The 18,872-nt window shown below is 35.8% G+C and overlaps 1 protein-coding gene across 1 annotated transcript in view; it reads right to left on the bottom strand.

The window, feature by feature from the left end:
* Positions 1–1,141: 1,141 nt before the first annotated feature.
* Positions 1,142–18,872, bottom strand: part of PELI2 (pellino E3 ubiquitin protein ligase family member 2) — a 142,464-nt gene continuing 124,733 nt past the window's right edge. Inside the window, exon 6 of the mRNA XM_074235886.1 lies at positions 1,142–1,741. Within this exon, the coding sequence (XP_074091987.1) occupies positions 1,175–1,741 (567 nt within the window). The 3' untranslated portion in view covers positions 1,142–1,174. The remainder of the gene's footprint in view (positions 1,742–18,872) is intronic.

Here is an 18,872-nt window from a genome sequence, read left to right as displayed (position 1 = left end):
TCCTGTTGCAATAATGCTAAGCTAATTAGTTTTGAGAGAAGTTACAGTTCAATCAATTAAACAGTTCTAGGCATGCAAGGTGCATAGTAGGAAAAGGCTGCAAAATTCAGACCAAAAGTTTATGGAGAATTTTTTGTTTATAATACCAAAAGTTATTCTACAAATGTGCATATAGCAATTAAATTCAGAAAATCAAATTTAAAAAGCCATTCCAACATTGGAATCTTCTTTCTCAATTTTACATGACAAAAAATAGATCACAAAGTTTCCAATATCAAAACAATTCCCTGTGTTAATTGTTTAATGCCACATTTTCATTTCAAAACATCAAGTAGATCACTGCTGTCAAACTCAAATAGAAACAGGAGTCACTAAACCATACATAATCCCTACAGGCCTACCTAATAACTTATAAAACATACATGATCTACTTTCTATTGTATTTTTTATTTATTTTGTTAAGTATTTCCTAATTATACTTTAATCTGGTTCAGGTCTCTCTGATGTAGATAGCCATATTGTGGATAGCAAACATTTCCATATAATGTTTATAACTTGCATTAACCTCTGCAGACAAAGCAAATGAGTAATGTGGGAAGAGTGTCACAGGTTTCTGGATTCCTGAGGCTTGGGTTCAAATTTTGCCTCCATCATTAACTATTTGTATATCCAGGACAAGATGCTTACTTTGTGCTCTGTTCCCTCTTCTGTGAAGAAATAGGCAAGCTGGACTAGATAGATTGTAGAATCCCTTATAGCTCTAATTCTATGATTCTAAATACTAATGGTTGAAAATTAATAGTTTTAAAAAAATTTTTGATTAAACTCCTAATACTGAAAAAAAGCATTATTTAGAGATCTGTCAAAGTTTACAAGGAAAAAAATTGTTAAAAACCCAAGATTAAAATGAAATATAGCATTTAAAATTCAATCACAAACACATACAACAAATATATTTATCAAATAAACTTCAATGAATATGCAGCTTAAACAAATGTGACATTACTGATATTTGTCAAGTTCCAGGTATCTGTCACTATTGTAATCCCACTTTTCCCAAAATCTGTTAGCACTCCCTCTCAACTCCTTTAACAATATAAAAAAAAATTAAAATCTACAGTTAGTGGCAAAATCTTCACAGTAACTTGTTAAAGTGATATTATTGTAGGTAGCATCAGTCAACTGGACCTTGGAAAATTAATTTTACAAAGTTCTGTTCCCCCACCAGCTGTGTAGCACAAAAAGGACAGGCAGCATGAAACGCGTGAGTGCCATGAGGCAGTGGAATCAGGGACCAGTACTTTGCAGACTTCTCTGAACACACGTGTCCACAGGGGGTAAAGGCATGAGTTGGAGGTCCAGCATCAACATAAAATCCTGCCTCACACCCCAACCAGAGGGGCACATAGGGCCCGACAGTCCTGCACATGGGGCATTCCCTCTCATTGGCTTCGGTGTCACTGCGGTGCCCCCAGTTGTGATAGCCATGTACATGGCCACAACTCAGGTAGGCCCAAGGCTGCTTCTCTTCCACCACATCTTTCTGGCTGATGCTGGGAAAGGCCAAGGTGTTCAGTCCCACAGGGCACTGAGGTCGGGCTGCGTTGATCTCCTGGCGTAGAGCTTCAATGTGCTTTTGGGTTGGGGTGTGAAAGAGTCCATCAGCTGTCCTCCACAGAAGGGTTGCTCCACACAGATCGATGAGGGAACCATCCTGGAGGATATTGGTTTCATTTTCAACCTACAGAGAAGAAAATAAGAAAAAATTCTTGTTATTGAAAACATAGGGGTAAATACCTTTGGAAGTAATTTGGATAAAACGTCAATGTATCTCTTTAATTTCTTCCCCTTTACATCATGAGACATATTCTAATTCATCATAAGAAAGACATTTTCTAACAGTGGATAGTCAGTTACTCACCTTATGCTTAGCATTATCCTTAGCAGGGGGGATATAAATCAAGGTAAAAAAAATAGTCCCTGTCTTCAAGTACCTAATATTGCAATGGGAAGACAAACATACTCAGTGTAACTGGAAGGTAATCAATCTGAAAGGGAAGGCATACATAGGGGGAGGACAAGATATGGACTATGCAAGACTAGGAAAGTCATGAAGCAGAGGTGTGGAAAAAGAAGCTTTCAGACATGGACAGTGATCAGCAAAAAGGATCAAACTGGAAGACTAGAGTGTTGTGTTCAAAGGACAACAGACTGAACAGAAGGAAGGATCCAAGTTGTAAAGAGCTTTAAATGTTAAAACTGAGGGTTTACAGTTGATCTGGAGGCGAGAGGGACCCACTGAACTATACTGCGTTGGGGAGGGCAGTACTGTATTCAAACCTGTTATTTAGGAAAATTATTCTGGCAGTCAAGTGAAGGATGGGTTAGAGACAGGAGGCAGGGATTCAATTAAAAGACTCTATGAGGGGCAGCTAGGTGGAGTCAGGAGTAACTGAGTTCAAATATGGCCTCAGACAATAATTACCTAGCTGTGTGGCCTTGGGCAAGCCACTTAACCCCATCTGCCTTGCACAAGCCCTAAAAAAAAACCCAGTAGGTTCCAAGGGAAATCAAAAAAAGGATGAAGTCCAAACAGTCATTCCATCTAAAAATATACAAAGGTTAACAAAATCACTGCTTACAAGATTAGAAGAAAAACAAAGTTGGGAAACAGTTTTCATAACTAGGGGTTCTGATAAAGGTCTCATTTCTAAAACATATAGAACATCGCTTCAAAATAGTCAAAGGATATGAAGAGGCAGTTTTCAAATGAAGAAATTAAAGCTATATAAAATCATATGAAAAATGCTCCAAATCATTGATTAGAGAAATGCAAATTGAAACAACTATGACATTCCACCTCACAGCTATCAGTTGACCAAGATGACAAAAAAGGAAAATGATCAATGTTGAAGAGGTTGTGGTAAGACTGGGACATTAATACATTGCTGGTGGAGTTGTGAACTGATCCAACCATTCTGGAGAGCAACTTGGAACTATGCCCAAAGAGCAATAGCTGTCATACCCTTTGACCCAGCAATTCCAATTTGAAGTCTACATCCAGAAGAAATTATAAAAAAATAGGAAGAGTCCCACATGTTCCAAAATTTATAGCAGCTCTTTTTGTAGTGGCAAAGAATTAGAAATTGGGGGGAAGTTCATCAATTGGGGAATGGCTGAACAAGTTATGATATATATGAGAATCATGGGATACCATGAATGGTCAGGCTCTAGAGAAGCATGGAACAAATTACAGGAACTGATGCTAAGCGAAGGGAGCAGAACCAAGAGAACATTGCACACATTAACAACATTGTGAGTTGATCAGCCCTGATGGAAGCAACTTCTTTCAGCAATTCAGAGCTAGGATAACTCTGGGAAACCTGTTACAGACAATGCTATCCACATCCACAGGAAGAAAAACAAAAGCAAAACAAAAACTACAGAATCTGGATGAACACTACACATTAGCTTTTTAAAAATTTTCTCTTATATTTTTCTTTCCTATCTTATGGTTTTCTTTGGTTTTCTTTCTTTTCTCTTAATACTACACAATCCATACAGAAAATGACTAACCTGTAATCATGTTAAACACAAATGTATATGTACAATATTCACTGGGCTGTTTGCTGCTGAGGGGAGGGTGTTGGAAAGGGGGGGTGGAAGGAAATTATGTAATGTAAAAATATGCATATGCATATATGCATGAGGATGAATGTTGAAAAACTTACATTATGTATTTGGAAAAAATAAAATATCAATTGGAAAAGTAATATATGTATACATGTATTTTATGATATTCAGTTTTGTACTATTAATAAATGAAAAAATTAAAAATTAAAAAAATAAAAGTATGCAGAGCCTGGTCCTACCACAAAGTCCAAATAGGAAGTAAGGCTGGAAGAAAAGACAAAAAAGAATTTCATCAAAAAGAACTATTGTGGTAATATGAATATCCAAGACAGAAATCCATAAGATGACTCTAAACCTTCCAGCTGCAAAGTCTCAAAGAAAATTATAGCTTGGGCACAAGAATTCCTGGAATAGAAGAAGTAAGACTTACCAAAAAAAGAGCTAAAATTATTTAAAAATGAAATGAGAAGGCTAGAGAAAACAATTAGAAAAGAAACCAGAGCTATGGAAGAAAGAATTAGAAAAAGAATAGCTCAGTCCAAGGAACAAAACCTTAATCAAGAAACAAGATACTCTTAAAAAAATTAGAATGGACCATGCAGAATTTAGGAGCTCTAGGAGCAAGAAAAATTAAAAAAAAAATAAAATAGAGAGACTGGTAAAAAAAATAGAAGTGTAAGGTATTTCATATAAAAAATGATTAAAGTCCTATGTGATCTGAGATTCTAATATATATTATATCCTTAATATTACATAATACATTATATTCTTAATATTACATAATATATATTGTTGGAGTACATAGACATTATCAATGAAAGATAGATCATTTATCTTATTCCTCTAGCATATCACCACCTTTAAGAGTACCTTTATCCATATCTCACAGGAAACCACCATCCAGCCATCATAAGGCACAACATCCTTCAGAGCAAGCCCATTAATTGGCGTCGAACTTAAAATGACTTTACTTACTATTGGTTGCTACTTCAGGACCATTCATCCCTATCTCAGCTAAAATATGCTTTTCATAGAGGTATATGTGATGACATAAATGCAGTTGGTCTCATAATCGCAGCATCTTAATGATCGTAATAGGCGTTACGGGGGATTTTATTTGGGGGTGGTTTATCAACTGGGTGGGAGTCTGGAAATTCACCAATAAAATTGTTGACTGACATTTAATGTTGACGAACATATACTGTATTCAAAAGAAAATGAATCCCATAAAGACTTCGAGTGAACAATTATTAAGGTTAAGTACAGTAACTTATTAGATATGTGGATAATATATAATTTCAATTATTTCTAGAGGATAATAAATCAATGATTATAAGATGTAAATATATATAAAGAAATATATTATTATATACCCCCCACACAGATATCTCACACACACAGAGCTCACATGCAAATTTATAATAATTTAACAAATATAAATATGATTTATATTCATTAAACCCCCTACTGCCTTACTAAACTAAATCTTTTTCCGTCAAACCCCCACACCGGATGACTTACCTTAGCTGAGCACTTAAGCCCAAAGGAAGCAGAAGCACACACACACACACACACACACACACACACACTATTAGTATTATATATCAGTAAAAAACAAATACTCAAATATTTTTAGTCAAAAAACTATTTTAATACTGACATAGAATATAAACATAATTTAAAAACAGAAAATTTTAAATCAAAACAAAACCATGAAAATGCTTAGATGGACTTTAATAAGTCCCATAAACACAAAGGTTTGGTTCTAGCCTTTCTATTAATTTTAATTAGACCTACACATGGAAGTTTCTGCCTACCTGTGAGAATGCCCTCAAAACTAATATTATTCAAGTTGAAAGGAGCTGGTATCAGGAACACTTTTAGTAGTCCATTACACCTTGCTTAAGCACACCCCCACGAGAAACAGCAGTGACTAACATTAAGCCATAAAAGAAAGTTTGACTAAGTCATAATTATACAGGGTTGATAAATTTTGTGCCAGCCACCACAGTCATACGATTACCCCAAATTAACAGACTGACAGCATAAAGTATGTTTAAACAAATTTTTACAATAAAGTTAATATTTGACTAAACTGTAATACATTCTAGCTAGTGCTAAAAATACCACTAAAGTGACTTTAATTCTGTTGAACACATGACAGCTAAGGTACAAACTGGGATCAGATACCTCACTATGCTTAGCCTTAAACCTAAGTTACTAAACAACAAAATAACTCACCAGAGAACTACCAGCCAATACTTAAAACTCAAGAGGACTTGGCGGTGCCCTAAACCCATCTAGAGGAGCCTGTTCTATAACCAATAAACCCCGAAATACCTCAGCTCTTCTTGCCAATACAGTCTATATACCGCCATCATCAGTCTGCATAGGTACAAAAAAGCATGATTATTAGCCATAAAAATGCTAGGTCAAGGTGTAACACATGAAAGGGAAAGCAATGGGCTACATTCTCTACTTGGGAGAATTAAATCATCTAATGAAATAGAGATGCTTGAAGGAGGATTTAGTAGTAAATTAAGAACAGAGTGCTTAACTGAAATAGGCAATAGGGTGTGGTGTGCACACAACTGCCAGTTACCCTCCTTGATCCTATACCAAATTATAAATAATTTGACAAAAATAATAAAGAGAAAAGTCATTACATGGTAAATGTACTGGAAAGTGAACTTGGGGTATCAAAATGTAGCTTAAACTTAAAGCATTTAGCTTACAACTAAAAGATTTCAATTAACCCTGACCATTTTGAGCTAATCTAAAACTTATCAATTAATATGACATCTATTTAGTTTTACTTTAAAAACATTATTTTACCTAGCATAGGTGATACAAAAGAAACTTAGGAGCAATAACGAAAGTACCACAAAGGAAAAAAATTAAAGGATTTAAAGCAAAAATAAGCAAAGATCTGACCTTGTACCTTTTGCATAATGATTTAGCTAGTTAAACTAGACAAAAAGAATTACACCCATCTCCCCAAAATTAAATGAGCTACTATAAAACAGCATGCTAGAGCCAACTCGTCTATGTAGCAAAATAGTGAGAAGATTTTATAGTAGAGGTGAAAAGCCTATCGAACTTTAAAGACAGCTGGTTATCCAAAATAAGAATTTAAGTTCAACTTTAAATTTAACTCATGAACTTACAAACTAAATTTAAGTTTAAAAGTTAATCAAGGGGCAGCTAGGTGGCGCAGTGAATAGAGCACCGGCCTTGGAGTCAGGAGTACCTGGGTTCAAATCTGACCTCAGACACTTAATTACTTAGCTGTGTGGCCTTGGGCAAGCCACTTAACACCATTTGCCTCGCAAAAAAAAAAAAAACCCTAAAAAAAGTTAATCAAAAGGGAGACAACTCTTTTAATTATGTAAACAAACTTATTTAGAGGATAATCATCAAATTATAACTATAGCTGGCCTAAAAGCAGCCATCAATTAAGAAAGCATTAAAGCTCAAACATTAAAATATCTTAATACCTTTAAACTTTCAAAATCCCTAAAACAATATTGGATGAGTCTATATTTTTATAGAAGACATAATGCTAATATCAGCAACATTAAAAATTTTCTCCTTGCACTAGCCTAAATTAATAACAGAAAATCCACTAATAATTAACAAAACAACAGATGCAACGGTAACACTAGCCACCTATTAAAATAATTCCTAACCCAACACATGCGTGCATTACTTTAAAGGAAAGATTAAAAAAGAATAAAAGGAACTTGGAAACCTAAAATCCTACCCGTTTACCAAAAACATCACCTCTAGCATATTAAATATTAGAGGCACTGCCTGCCCAGTGAGTTTAACTTCAATGGGCCATGGTATCCTGACTGTGCAAAGGTAGCATAATTACTCATCCTTTAAATAGACTTATATGAATGGCATCACGAGGGTTTAACTGTCTCTTATTATTTATCAGATCAGTGAAACCGACCTCCCTATGCAGAGGCGGGGATAAATGTACAAGACAAGAAGAGCCTGTGGAGCTTAAGACCCATAAATTTATTCAACCTGCTATAACACTAAGGAACTAAAAACATGAAAAGCAATTTATAGCCTTTGGTTGGGGTGACCTCGGAGTGCAAAAAAGCTCCGAATGATATAACTTAGATCTTACTAATTGAAGTGTATGACTACCAGTAATTGACCCATATTTTGATCAACAGACCAAGTTACCCTAGGTATATTTGAGAGCCCATATCAACAACTAGGGTTTATGACCTCGATGTTGGATCAGAACATCCAAATTGTGCAACTGCTATTAATGTTTCGTTTGTTCCGCAATTAAAGTCCTATGTGATCTGAGTTCAGATCAGAGAAATTCAGGTTGGTTTCTATCTGTATTGTTATTTCTCCCAGAACAAAAGGACAGGAGAAATAAGGCCAACATTACTTAAGAAGCCTTAGAATCAATATATAAAATAATCATAATATTTTAATTCAATATGTAACATGCTCTAGAAAAGAGCTATTAAAGGTGGTAACTGCATAAAACTTAAGCCTTTATAATCAGAGGTTCAACTCCTCTCCTTAATAGATGTTTATCATCAACTTAGTATTATATTTTGTTCCAGTACTATTAGCCATTGCTTTCCTAACCTTAACTGAACAAAAAGTACTAGGCTATGTGTATACATTAGAATCATTTAATTTTGTAAAATCTATGAAAGGAAAAAAAAGAAAAATGAGGCTAGACTTCATATTTCAAGATATGAAAGAAAAATACCCAGATCCTTAGAACCAGAGGAAATAGTGAAAATTTAAAGAATCCACTAATCACTCACTTCCTAGAAAGAAACTCCAAAATAAAAAAGTCCTAGGACTATTAAAGCCAAAAGAAAGAACTTCCAGGTCAAAAAAAAAAAAGAATTCAAGAAGTGATGAATCAAGTTAGGATCACAAGAGACTTAGAAGACAAGCCTTTATAGGAGTGGATAGCTCAGAATAATACAGAAAGCGAACAATATAGGCTGGTAACCAACAATAATATACTCAGCAAACCTAAGTTTAAGCCTACCAGGGAAAAATGAACCTTTTTTAAAAAAAAAGATTTTATTTATTTTGAGTTTTACAAATTTTCCCCTAATTTTACTTCCCTGACCCCAACCTGCCAGAGATAGCAATTTGCCAGTCTTTACCATTTTTTCCATGGTATACATTGATCCAAATTGAATGTGATGATAGAGAAACCATATCCTTAAAGAAGAAACATAAAGTATAAGAGATAGCAAGAATAGACAATAAGATATCAATTTTTTTTTAAATTAAAGATGATAGTCCTTGGTCTTTGTTCAAACTTCACAGTTCTTTCTCTGGATACAGATGGTATTCTCCATTGCAGACAGCCCCAAATTGTCCCTGATTGTTACATTGATGGAATGAGGAAGTACATTCAAAGTTGACCATCACCCCCATGTTGCTGTCAATGTTTTTCTGGTTCTGTTCATCTTGCTCAGAATCAGTTCATTGCAAATCCTTCCAGGCCTCCCTGAATTCCCATCCTTCCTGGTTTCTAATAGAAATAGTGTTCCATGACATACATATACCACAGTTTGCTAAAGCCATTCCCCAATTGAAGGATATTTACTTGATTTCAAATTCTTTACCACCACAAACAGGGCTGCTATAAATATTTTTGTAGAAGTGATGTTTTTACCCTTTTTTCATCATCTCTTCAAGGTACAGACATATTGCTGGATCAAAGGATATGCACATTTTTTGTTGCCCTTTGGGCATAATTCCAAATAGCTCTCCAGAAAGGCTGGATGAGTTCACAGTTCCACCAACAATGTATTAGTGTCCCAGATTTTACACATCCCTTTCAACAATGATCATTATCCTTTCTGGTCATTTTGGCCAGTCTGAGAGGTGTGAGGTGGTACCCTCAGAGATGCTTTAATTTGCATTTCTCTAATAAGTAATGATTTAGAGCAATTTTTCATAGCACTATGGATCACTTTGATCTCATCTGTAAATTGCCTTTGCATATCCTTAGAACATTTGTCAAATGGGGAATGACTTTTTTTTTTTTTACCTAGTTCTCTGTATATTTTAGAAATGAGTCCTTTGTCAGAAATACTAGCAGTAAAGATTGTTTCCTAGTTTACTACATTTCTTTTGATCTTGGTTACAGTGGTTTTCTCTGTGCAAAAGCTTTTTAATTTAATGTAATCAAAGTCATCTAGTTTGCTTTTAGTGATGTTCTCCATCTCTTCCTTAGTCATAAACTGCTCCCCCTTTTCTTCTATTATTGCTGAAGCTAACATTTCTAATACAATATTGAATAGCAGTGGTAATAATGGGCACCCTTGTTTCACCCCTGATCTTATTGGGAATGCCTCTAGCCTCTTCCCCATTGAATATAATGCTTGTTGATGGTTTCAGACATATCCTGCTAATTATTCTAAGGAATAGTTCATTTATTCCTACACTCTCTAGTGTTTTTAACTGGAATGGGTGCTGTATTTTGTCAAAAGCTTTTTCAGCATCTATTGATACGATCATATAATTTCTGATAGGTTTGTGGTTGATATAATTGATTATACTAACATTTTTCCTAATATTGAACCAACCCTGCAGTCCTGGGATAAATCCAACTTTATCATAATGTATTATCCCAGTGATAACTTGTTGTAATCGTTTTGCTAAGATTTTATTTAAGATTTTTGCATCTATATTCATCAGGGAGATAGGTCTATAATTTTCTTTCTCTGTTTTAACTCTTCCTGGTTTAGGTATCAGCATCATATTGATGTCATAGAAAGAGTTAGGCAGAGTTCTGTCTTCACCTATTTTTCCAAAGAGTTTATATAGAATTGGAACCAATTGCTTCTAAAATGCTTGGTAGAATTCTCTTGTGAATCCATCAGGCCCTGGAGATTTTTTCTTAGGGAGTTCAATGATGGCTTGTTGAATTTCTTTTTCTGAGATGGGGTTGTTTTGGTATTTAATTTCCTCCTCATTTAACCTGGGCAACATATTTTTGTAAATATTCATCCATTTCATGTAGATTGTCAAATTTATTGGTAGTAGAGGTGGGCAAAATAATTCTGAATTATTACTTTAATTTCCTCTTCATTGGTGGTGAATTCATCTTTTCCATTTATGATACTAGCAATTCGGTTTTCTTCTTTCTTTTTTTTGTTATATTAAATTGATCAGAGGTTTATCAATTTTATTGGTTTTTTCATAAAACCAACTTTTGGTTTTATTCAATAGTTTTTTGCTTTTGCTTTTATTAATTTCTCCTTTAATTTTTAGAATTTCCAATTTGGCACTTAATAGGGGGGGTTAATTTGTTCTTTCCCTAATTTTTTTAGTTGCATATTTAGTTTATTGATTTCCTCTTTCTCTAATTTATTCATGTAAGCATGTAAATAATTTCTGATAGGTTTGTGGCATTATCCCTGATAGTCACTTTTGACTGAATCCCATAGGTTTTTGTATCTATCTTATCTAGGATAAGATATTGTAATTCTTTCTATAATTTTTTGTTTGATCCATTCATTCTTTAAAAAGAGGTTATTTAGCTTCCAATTAGTTTTGGTTTTATATCTCCCTGGTCCAATACTGCATATAATTTTTATTGCATTATGATCTGAGAAAGATATATTCACTATTTCTGCCTTTTTGCAATTGATTATTATATTTTTTAATGCCATAGTACATGGTCAATTTTTGTGTAAGTGCCATGTACTGCAGAAAAAAGGTATATTCCTTGCTATCCCCATTCAATTTTCTCCCTAAGTCTATCATGTCTAGGTTTTCTAACAATCTACTTACGTTCTTAACTTCTTTCTTGTTTATTTTATGATGCAATTTATCTAAATCTGAGAGTGGAAGGTTGAGGTGTCCCACTAGTAGAGTTTTGCTGTCTATGTCTTCCTGTAGTTCTTTCAGCTTCTCCTCTAAGAATCTGGATTCTATAAAATTGGGTGCATACATATTCGGTACTGTAATCACTTTATTGTCTATGGTACCTTTTAGGAGGATAGTTTCATTTCTCATCTCTTTTAACACTATTTTCCAGCTGCTTTGTCTGAGATAAGGATTGCTACCCTTGTTTTTTTTTTCACTTCAGCTGAAGCAAAATATATTTTGCTCCAGTCTTTTACCTTTACTCTGTATATATCTCTCTGTTTCAAATGAGTTTCTTGTAAGCAGCGTATTACAGCATTCTGGTTTTTAATCTACTCTGCTATTCACTTATATTTTAAGGGAGAGTTCATCTCATTCACATTTAAAGTTATAATTACTAACTCTTTATTACCCTTTATGCTATCTTCCCTCTGGTTGTATTCCACCCCACCACCACCTTATCCATATTCTCCAGTGTTTTGTTTCTGAATAATGGAACCTTCAATGTATTTGCCCTCCAATATGCATCTCTTCTCTTTCTTTCCCCTTTTCCTTTTTCTCCCTTTTCCCTTCCTTTCCTTTTAAGTTCTCCCCTTTTCCCCCCTCCCTGTCTCCATCCCCCTGTCCCCTTTCCCCCTTTTAATAATTGAAAGGTAAGATATTTAAGTTAACTGAGTTTAAATAAATTAAGTTTAAGTCAAATCTAAAGAGAGGAAGATTCACATGTTTGTCATCTCCTCCCTTCTTCCCCTCTATTACAATAGGTCTTTTGTACCTCTTAATGTAATGAGATTTATCTCCATTCAATCCCCTCCATCCGCCAGTCTCCTCCCTGTCCCCCCTTTAAAGGAGAAACAGTTTTTAAATCATTCTGAGTTATAGAAAATCCTGAGTATCCATTACTTCTGGCTAAGTATAATCTCTCTAATAGAATTACAATTCTTGAGAGATATTAGAGTCTTTCTCCCAAGTATGGTTATAGCCAGTTTCATCCAATTGGGTAGCAGTCTCATGGATATTTATCACTTCTGGCTAGGTATAGTCTCTCTGTTAGTTACAATTCTCAAGAGTTATGAGAATATTTTTCCCATGCTGGGATATAGCCAGTTTCAACTGACTGGATAACAGTGTACCCCCCCCCCCCCTTTTACCTTTTCATGTGTCTCTTGAACCTCCAGTTTGATGTCCAAATTGTATATTTAGCTCTGGTCTTTTCATGAGGATTTGTTGGAATTCTTCCATTTCATTAAATGTCCATCTTTTCTTTTCCCCTGAAAGTGAAGGCTCAGCTTTGCTGGATAGTGGATTCTTGGCTACATTCCAAGCTCCCTTGCTCTTTGGAATATCTCATTCCAGGCCCTTCAATCCCTTAATTTTGATGCAGCCAGGTCCTACGTAATCCTTACTGTGGCTCCTTGGTATTTAAATTGTTTCTTTTCTGGCTGTTTGCAGGATTTTTTCTTTTATCTTATAGTTCTGGAATTTGGTCACAACCTTCCTTTGTGTTTTCATTTTAGGATCCCTTTCTGGAGGGGATCGATGTATTCTTTCAACAAGTATTTTGCCCTCTAGTTCCATGATATCAAGCAATTTTCTATCACTAAATCCTATAATATTAAGTCCAGGCTTTTTTTTCCTCTTCAATGTTTTCAGGAAGATTAATAATTCTTAGGTTGTCCCTTTTTGATGTATTCTCAAACTCAGTGGTTTTGCTGATGAGGTATTTTACATTTTCTTCTATTTTTGTTTTATTTTTTAACAGATTCTTGCTGTCTCATGAAGTCATTAGTTTCCACAGACTCCATTCTTTTTTTTAGATAAGAATTTATTTCATTTACCTTTTGCAACTCCTTTTCCAACTGGTCCATTCTATTTTTGAAAGAGTTTTCCATTTGACAAATGAGAGAATTATTTTCTCTTTGCATTTGTCCAATTGTATTTTCTAATGATTTGGTTTTTTGTTGCAAGGTTTTAATTGTCTCTCCCAAATTTAAACTCATTCCTGATTTCTTCAATGAAGTCTTTCTGTGCTGGAGACCAGATCATATTCTCCTCAGAGGTTCTAGGTCTCTCTGAGTTAGGGTCTTTTCCTTCTAAGAATTTTTCTATGGATCCCCCCCTTTCTTCTGGCCTTTTTTTTTTCATTTTACTAAGACCTTGTGTTGGGGAGGGGCTGGTTCAGAGGTTTAGTGTTGAGATTCCTAGAGGCCTTACTCACTGAGTGTATTACCTCCAGCTGGCCAGTAGAAAGTGCTAGTGGTTTTGCTCACAGAGTGTAATAGCTCCAGCTGGCTAGTAGAGGGTGCAGATTGCTTTCTCTGGAGTGTCTGTGACCTTGATTGAGGCCCTCTCTCCCTTGGCCTGGAGGGAGTGGTCGAAGCTGTTAAATACTTTTGTCTTTGATCAATGGTGGGCTATACCCTGGGGTGAGCTGATCACTCTCCCTATTGTCAGCTGATGTGATTATGCTGCTCACACAGCTGTGCCTGGGGCAGAAATAGTCTATAATTGTGTTTGTTCTGGTAAGAGGCTTCAGCTGACATGGAGGTGTGGACTCTTGAGTTCCTCCTGACCCAGAGAAGCCCAGGGATTGATGTTTGCAGCTCTTCCACAATGGAAATCTCCCTCCAGCCCTTCTGGAGAGCTCCAGAAGGTCAACTCCACCACTAATGCCTCTGCTCCCTAGTTGACCCAAGCTCCGCAGTTGATCAGACTCGAGCCCCGCCCCCGATCAGGTTCCTGGGCTCCAGCCCCACGACTAATCATGCTAATCTCAGGCTAGGCTAATCCAGGCTCCCAAACTCTCATTGATCCTGTGCTCCTGGCAGAGTCTATCCTCTGTACCTGGACTCACCCAAGATCTTGGAAGACAAATCCTGAGGTAGATGTTCTTTTCCTGGCTTTTCTCTCTGGGTTTTGTCAGTCAGATTTTTGTCAAGAGGTTTGTTTCATATTATTTATAATGGAAGATCAGGAGACTTTAGAACTGTACCTGTCATCTCTCTACTATTTTGGCTTGAGAAAAATGAACTTTTAATAAAAAAAACACAGTATATAAAACTGTGTAATAAAAGAATCAAAAGAAATATAAAGGAATGAGGCTGATGTATGGTGAAGCACTGTTGATAATGCTAGAGGTGTCATCATTTTTGCTGCTCTTATCATCCTTTCTATTACAAAATTCTCTATTAGGAAATCCTTTGTGAACTACAAAGATTTGGCACCACCTACAATATGGAATATAGAATAATCTCTGAGTTTTGAAACTTAATCCATTCAAAGGAAAGGGGATAGATAAAGTCTGGGATGTAGGGCTTTTAGTTTTTTTCCTTTGTGGTTATAAATTTGGAATGTTATTGTTGCTGTTTCATTTTTCCTTTTTAAATAAACTTTTTCTTTTTTTCTCCTCTTTGTCCCTTTAGTACTGGCCTACATCAGGAAGAATGTCCAGGAAAAATTCTAAAATCATTTAAATTGGAGATTAAACTAGGGGAAGATTAACATTCAGAATTTTTCCCCTTTCTCTCCAACCTGGGCTCATAGAGGACAAAGCTGACCTCAAAACTCATTTGACCCAGTGGTTTCAGACTCAAGCTGACTTCCCTTACTTCTGGTTATTACTTCTTGTTCTCATCTAAGAGCATAAAAAAGGCCTATTCAGAGCACTTCAGATTTTGGAGGTAGCTAGTCTCCCAACAAAGGCAAAACTCCTTGATCTCTTGACCAGCCACATTTTTATATTGAGATAAAGGAGAGGCTACTTCTACACATGCTAAGTTTGAAGTTCCTGATTTAATGTTATAGCCAAGTAAACCTCCTTTATTAACTCTTTTAAAACATTATATATATACACACACACACACACACACACACATATATATACACACATGTGTACACACACACACACACACACACATATATGAATTTCCCCAAACAAGCATATTTCCTCCACATATGAAAAATTATAAGGGAAATATACTTTTTTTTAGGTTTTTTTTTTTGTAAGGCAAATGGGGTTAAGTGGCTTGCCCAAGGCCACACAGCTAGGTAATTATTAAGTGTCTGAGACCGGATTTGAACCCAGGTACTCCTGACTCCAGGGCCGGTGCTTGGAAATATGCTTCTAATTTGGGGGAAATTCCTTGGTTGACTAGAGAGTTCTTGCAAGTTGGGACTACATTATAGAGAACTGTGAATGCTAGGCTAAAGTTGTTTATAGGTTTAAGGGATAGAAGAGACATTTGATATAATGTAGTTGGTCTCCTTTTTGTTGCTGTTAAAGAAACATAAGCCTAAGATATCTGTTAAGTGATCTGCTTAAGGTCACCCAAGGAGAAATTAGCAGAGTTCTGATCACCCAGTTTTTAAAAGTTCTACCATTCTACCTTTTTTACATGACCTCACTGGATAAGTAAAATGAATGGTAGGGATGGGGCTGAGGGGTATGTGCTTGGGAACAATTGAAGATTTTTGAGTAAGAGAGTGACATGAGTAACATGATATTTTTAGGAAGGTTAATCTAATGGTGGTATAAAAGATGGCACTGCAAGAAATACTGGTTAAAGGTAGCTTGAATCAATAGCAAGCACCCAAGGAGATGAGAGTCTGTACTAAAGTGGTGGAACTGCTGCTGTTGGTCCTTCGTTCTCAAAGAAGACCATGATCAAAGATACCATGACAAGCATGTGAATTGGATTTGAATGAGAGGGTGCTGTGCTAAGTCACCAACCTCATTTTCTCCTCCAAAGCCATCTGGATCCAGTGGCCAGTCATGGATGCAAGGCAATCAGGGTTAAGTGAATCATCCAAGGTCACACAGCTAGTAAGTGGCAAGTGTCTGAGGTGAGATTTGAACAGTCAGGTCCTCCTGACTCCAAGGCCATTGCTCTTACCTACTGCACCACCTAGAATCACCAACTAGGTTTTAATCCTCACATTGACAAAAGAAACACAAGACAAAAGAAAAGTAAAGGTCATATTAACAGAGCAACCTAAGTCCAAAGAGCCTTTCCTCTGGGAGGACCTCCTGTTTTGTTAAATGTACACAGTTGGCTCCAGGTCACTTCCCCACTAGATCCTGACCTCTTTCAGAGTAAGGACTATTTTTGCCTATCTTTGATCACTAGCTCTTAGCAAAGAAAGTATTTGACACACAATGTTTAATGAAAGAAAGAGGTACAAATTAATTGGCATCACAACTTTAAACCAATTGCAAAAACCTTAAAAAAAAAAAAGCTTTAAGTGGCTTGCCCAAGGTCACACAGCTAAGGTAATTATTAAGTGTCAGAGGCCTATTTGAACTCAGGTACTCCTGACTCCAGAGCCAGTGCTCCACTGCACCACCTAGCTGCCCCACAAGCATAAAGCTTTTTTGAAGATGAGGTATGAGCCATATTTTGAAGGAAGAACATGGAATCAGCCTTCCAACACTCCTGACTGTCCCTGCATCATCACTGAAGGGAGTTCACCCTCTCAGGCACTATCAACATCAACTGTTGACCAACCGTCTGGCAGGTGGAATCAAAGAGCCCCAGGAGCAGCAGATCTTCCTAAACAAGACCTTGCTTCCAGTTGAGTTGCAAGCTAGTAACCATCTCTGAAGGGGTTGCAGCTCCTGGTTCCTCACTTGCCAGTTGCCACTGCCATCACCAAACAGCTCAATAAGATTTTATCAATGAGAATGACAGTGATAACATATATTTCCATCTGCTTTGCTGCTGCACACTAAGGACCACAGGGCTTCTTTTATCAACATTGCAGCTACACCCAGAGTTTCTGGACTGCAGGCACTACTGAGCTTTTCTGTCTACATCTCCAGTACTGAGCATAGTGCTCTGTCCAAAGTCAATGCTTAAAAAAGGACTTTCATTCATTCATTCAAAAACTCTTAATTTATTCTGCTAGCCCAATATGGAAATCCGTTATTTTAAGATGCACCCAGCTATAAATGACTTATATATACACACACACATTTATGCATATAAACACACATTCACACACTTACATAACTATAATTCTACTTCAAAAAAAGAGAGAAGTGACAAATCCATTTGATGATCATTAAGAAATGAAGACTGATAAATCTGAGAATTGGAAGGAAGTTCAGTTCATATCTATACCAATCTTTTCTCCTACAATATCTCTGGAGAGTGGTTATACAGTTTCTGCCTGCAGACCAACAGCACTGGGGAACTCTCTCTCAAGGGAAACACATTTTGCTTCTGGACAGCCAAAACCACTGGAAAAATTTCCCTTATATTATGAACTAAAAATTGCCTCTGTAACATCCACTTGTGCTCCTGGTTCTGCCCTTTGAGACCAAACAGAAAAATCCCTTCAAATATTTGGCAGATAAAAGACAAGATACAAATATTCTAATTTTCAACTTAAATAGCTAAATCCTTCAGATGAACCATACTTATGGATTCCTTTTCCCAGATAGTTGGCCTCCTCTAAATATGTTCCAATATGTCATGTCTTTCCTAAAATGTGGCATCTAGAACTGAGCACAATATTCTAGATGTGATTTATTATAGCCATTGTCATTCTGGACATTTTCCTCCCTTAATGTAGTTAAGGAGAACCAATATATCTGTAAAGGAAATATGATTTTTACACTAAGAAAGAATACAGTGTAGTGGGCAATATTTGTCTAAGAAAAGATAAAGCCTCAACAATTCTGCACAATTCAAAATTTCCTATTTTTGCCAGAATAATGGATTGATACTAGGATCCTGTATTTTTAACCATTTAAGACAATTATGAGTTAAAAGAGGAAGCTAAAATATACATGTCTTACAAAAATGAAATATTAATATACATGAAAAGTAAGACTAAATTAGGAAAAGTATTTTAAAATAATTCATTTAATTTTAGCATACTTTAGAGATTTAAACATATCTATATTCTTCCGTTATTTTTTATAAAGAAATATTACCTAGCTGTGTGGCCTTGGGCAAGCCACTTAACCCCATTTGCCTTGCAAAAATCTAAAAAAAACAAAAACAAACAAAAAGAAATATCAAAAGTTAACTAGCCAAATAAAAGAAAATTTGAAATATTAAATTTTTCACTAAAGTGAGCCCAAATCTCTAAGCAGCTTCATATATGTATGTTTCAAAGGATTACATCCATCAAATAAAGGCTTCCATCTATACTGTTATCATTTTTGTAATGCTGAAGATACACAGATGATGTGTTACTAATATCATTCTCAATGTGACAAAATATATTAAATGCTTTGTCGGACAACACAGAGAAAAAATCATATGCAGCACTAAAGAGTGTCTAACTAGGAATGGTTTTACACAGTAAGAACATTACAGACTATCTAGCAGTGATATAGCAAACAAATATCC

This window comes from Macrotis lagotis, chromosome 4 (genome assembly GCF_037893015.1).
Source record: "Macrotis lagotis isolate mMagLag1 chromosome 4, bilby.v1.9.chrom.fasta, whole genome shotgun sequence".
Taxonomy (NCBI): Eukaryota; Metazoa; Chordata; class Mammalia; order Peramelemorphia; family Peramelidae; genus Macrotis; species Macrotis lagotis.
Note: the sequence above shows the minus strand (reverse complement) of the source record. Positions and strands in the feature narration are given on the sequence as shown.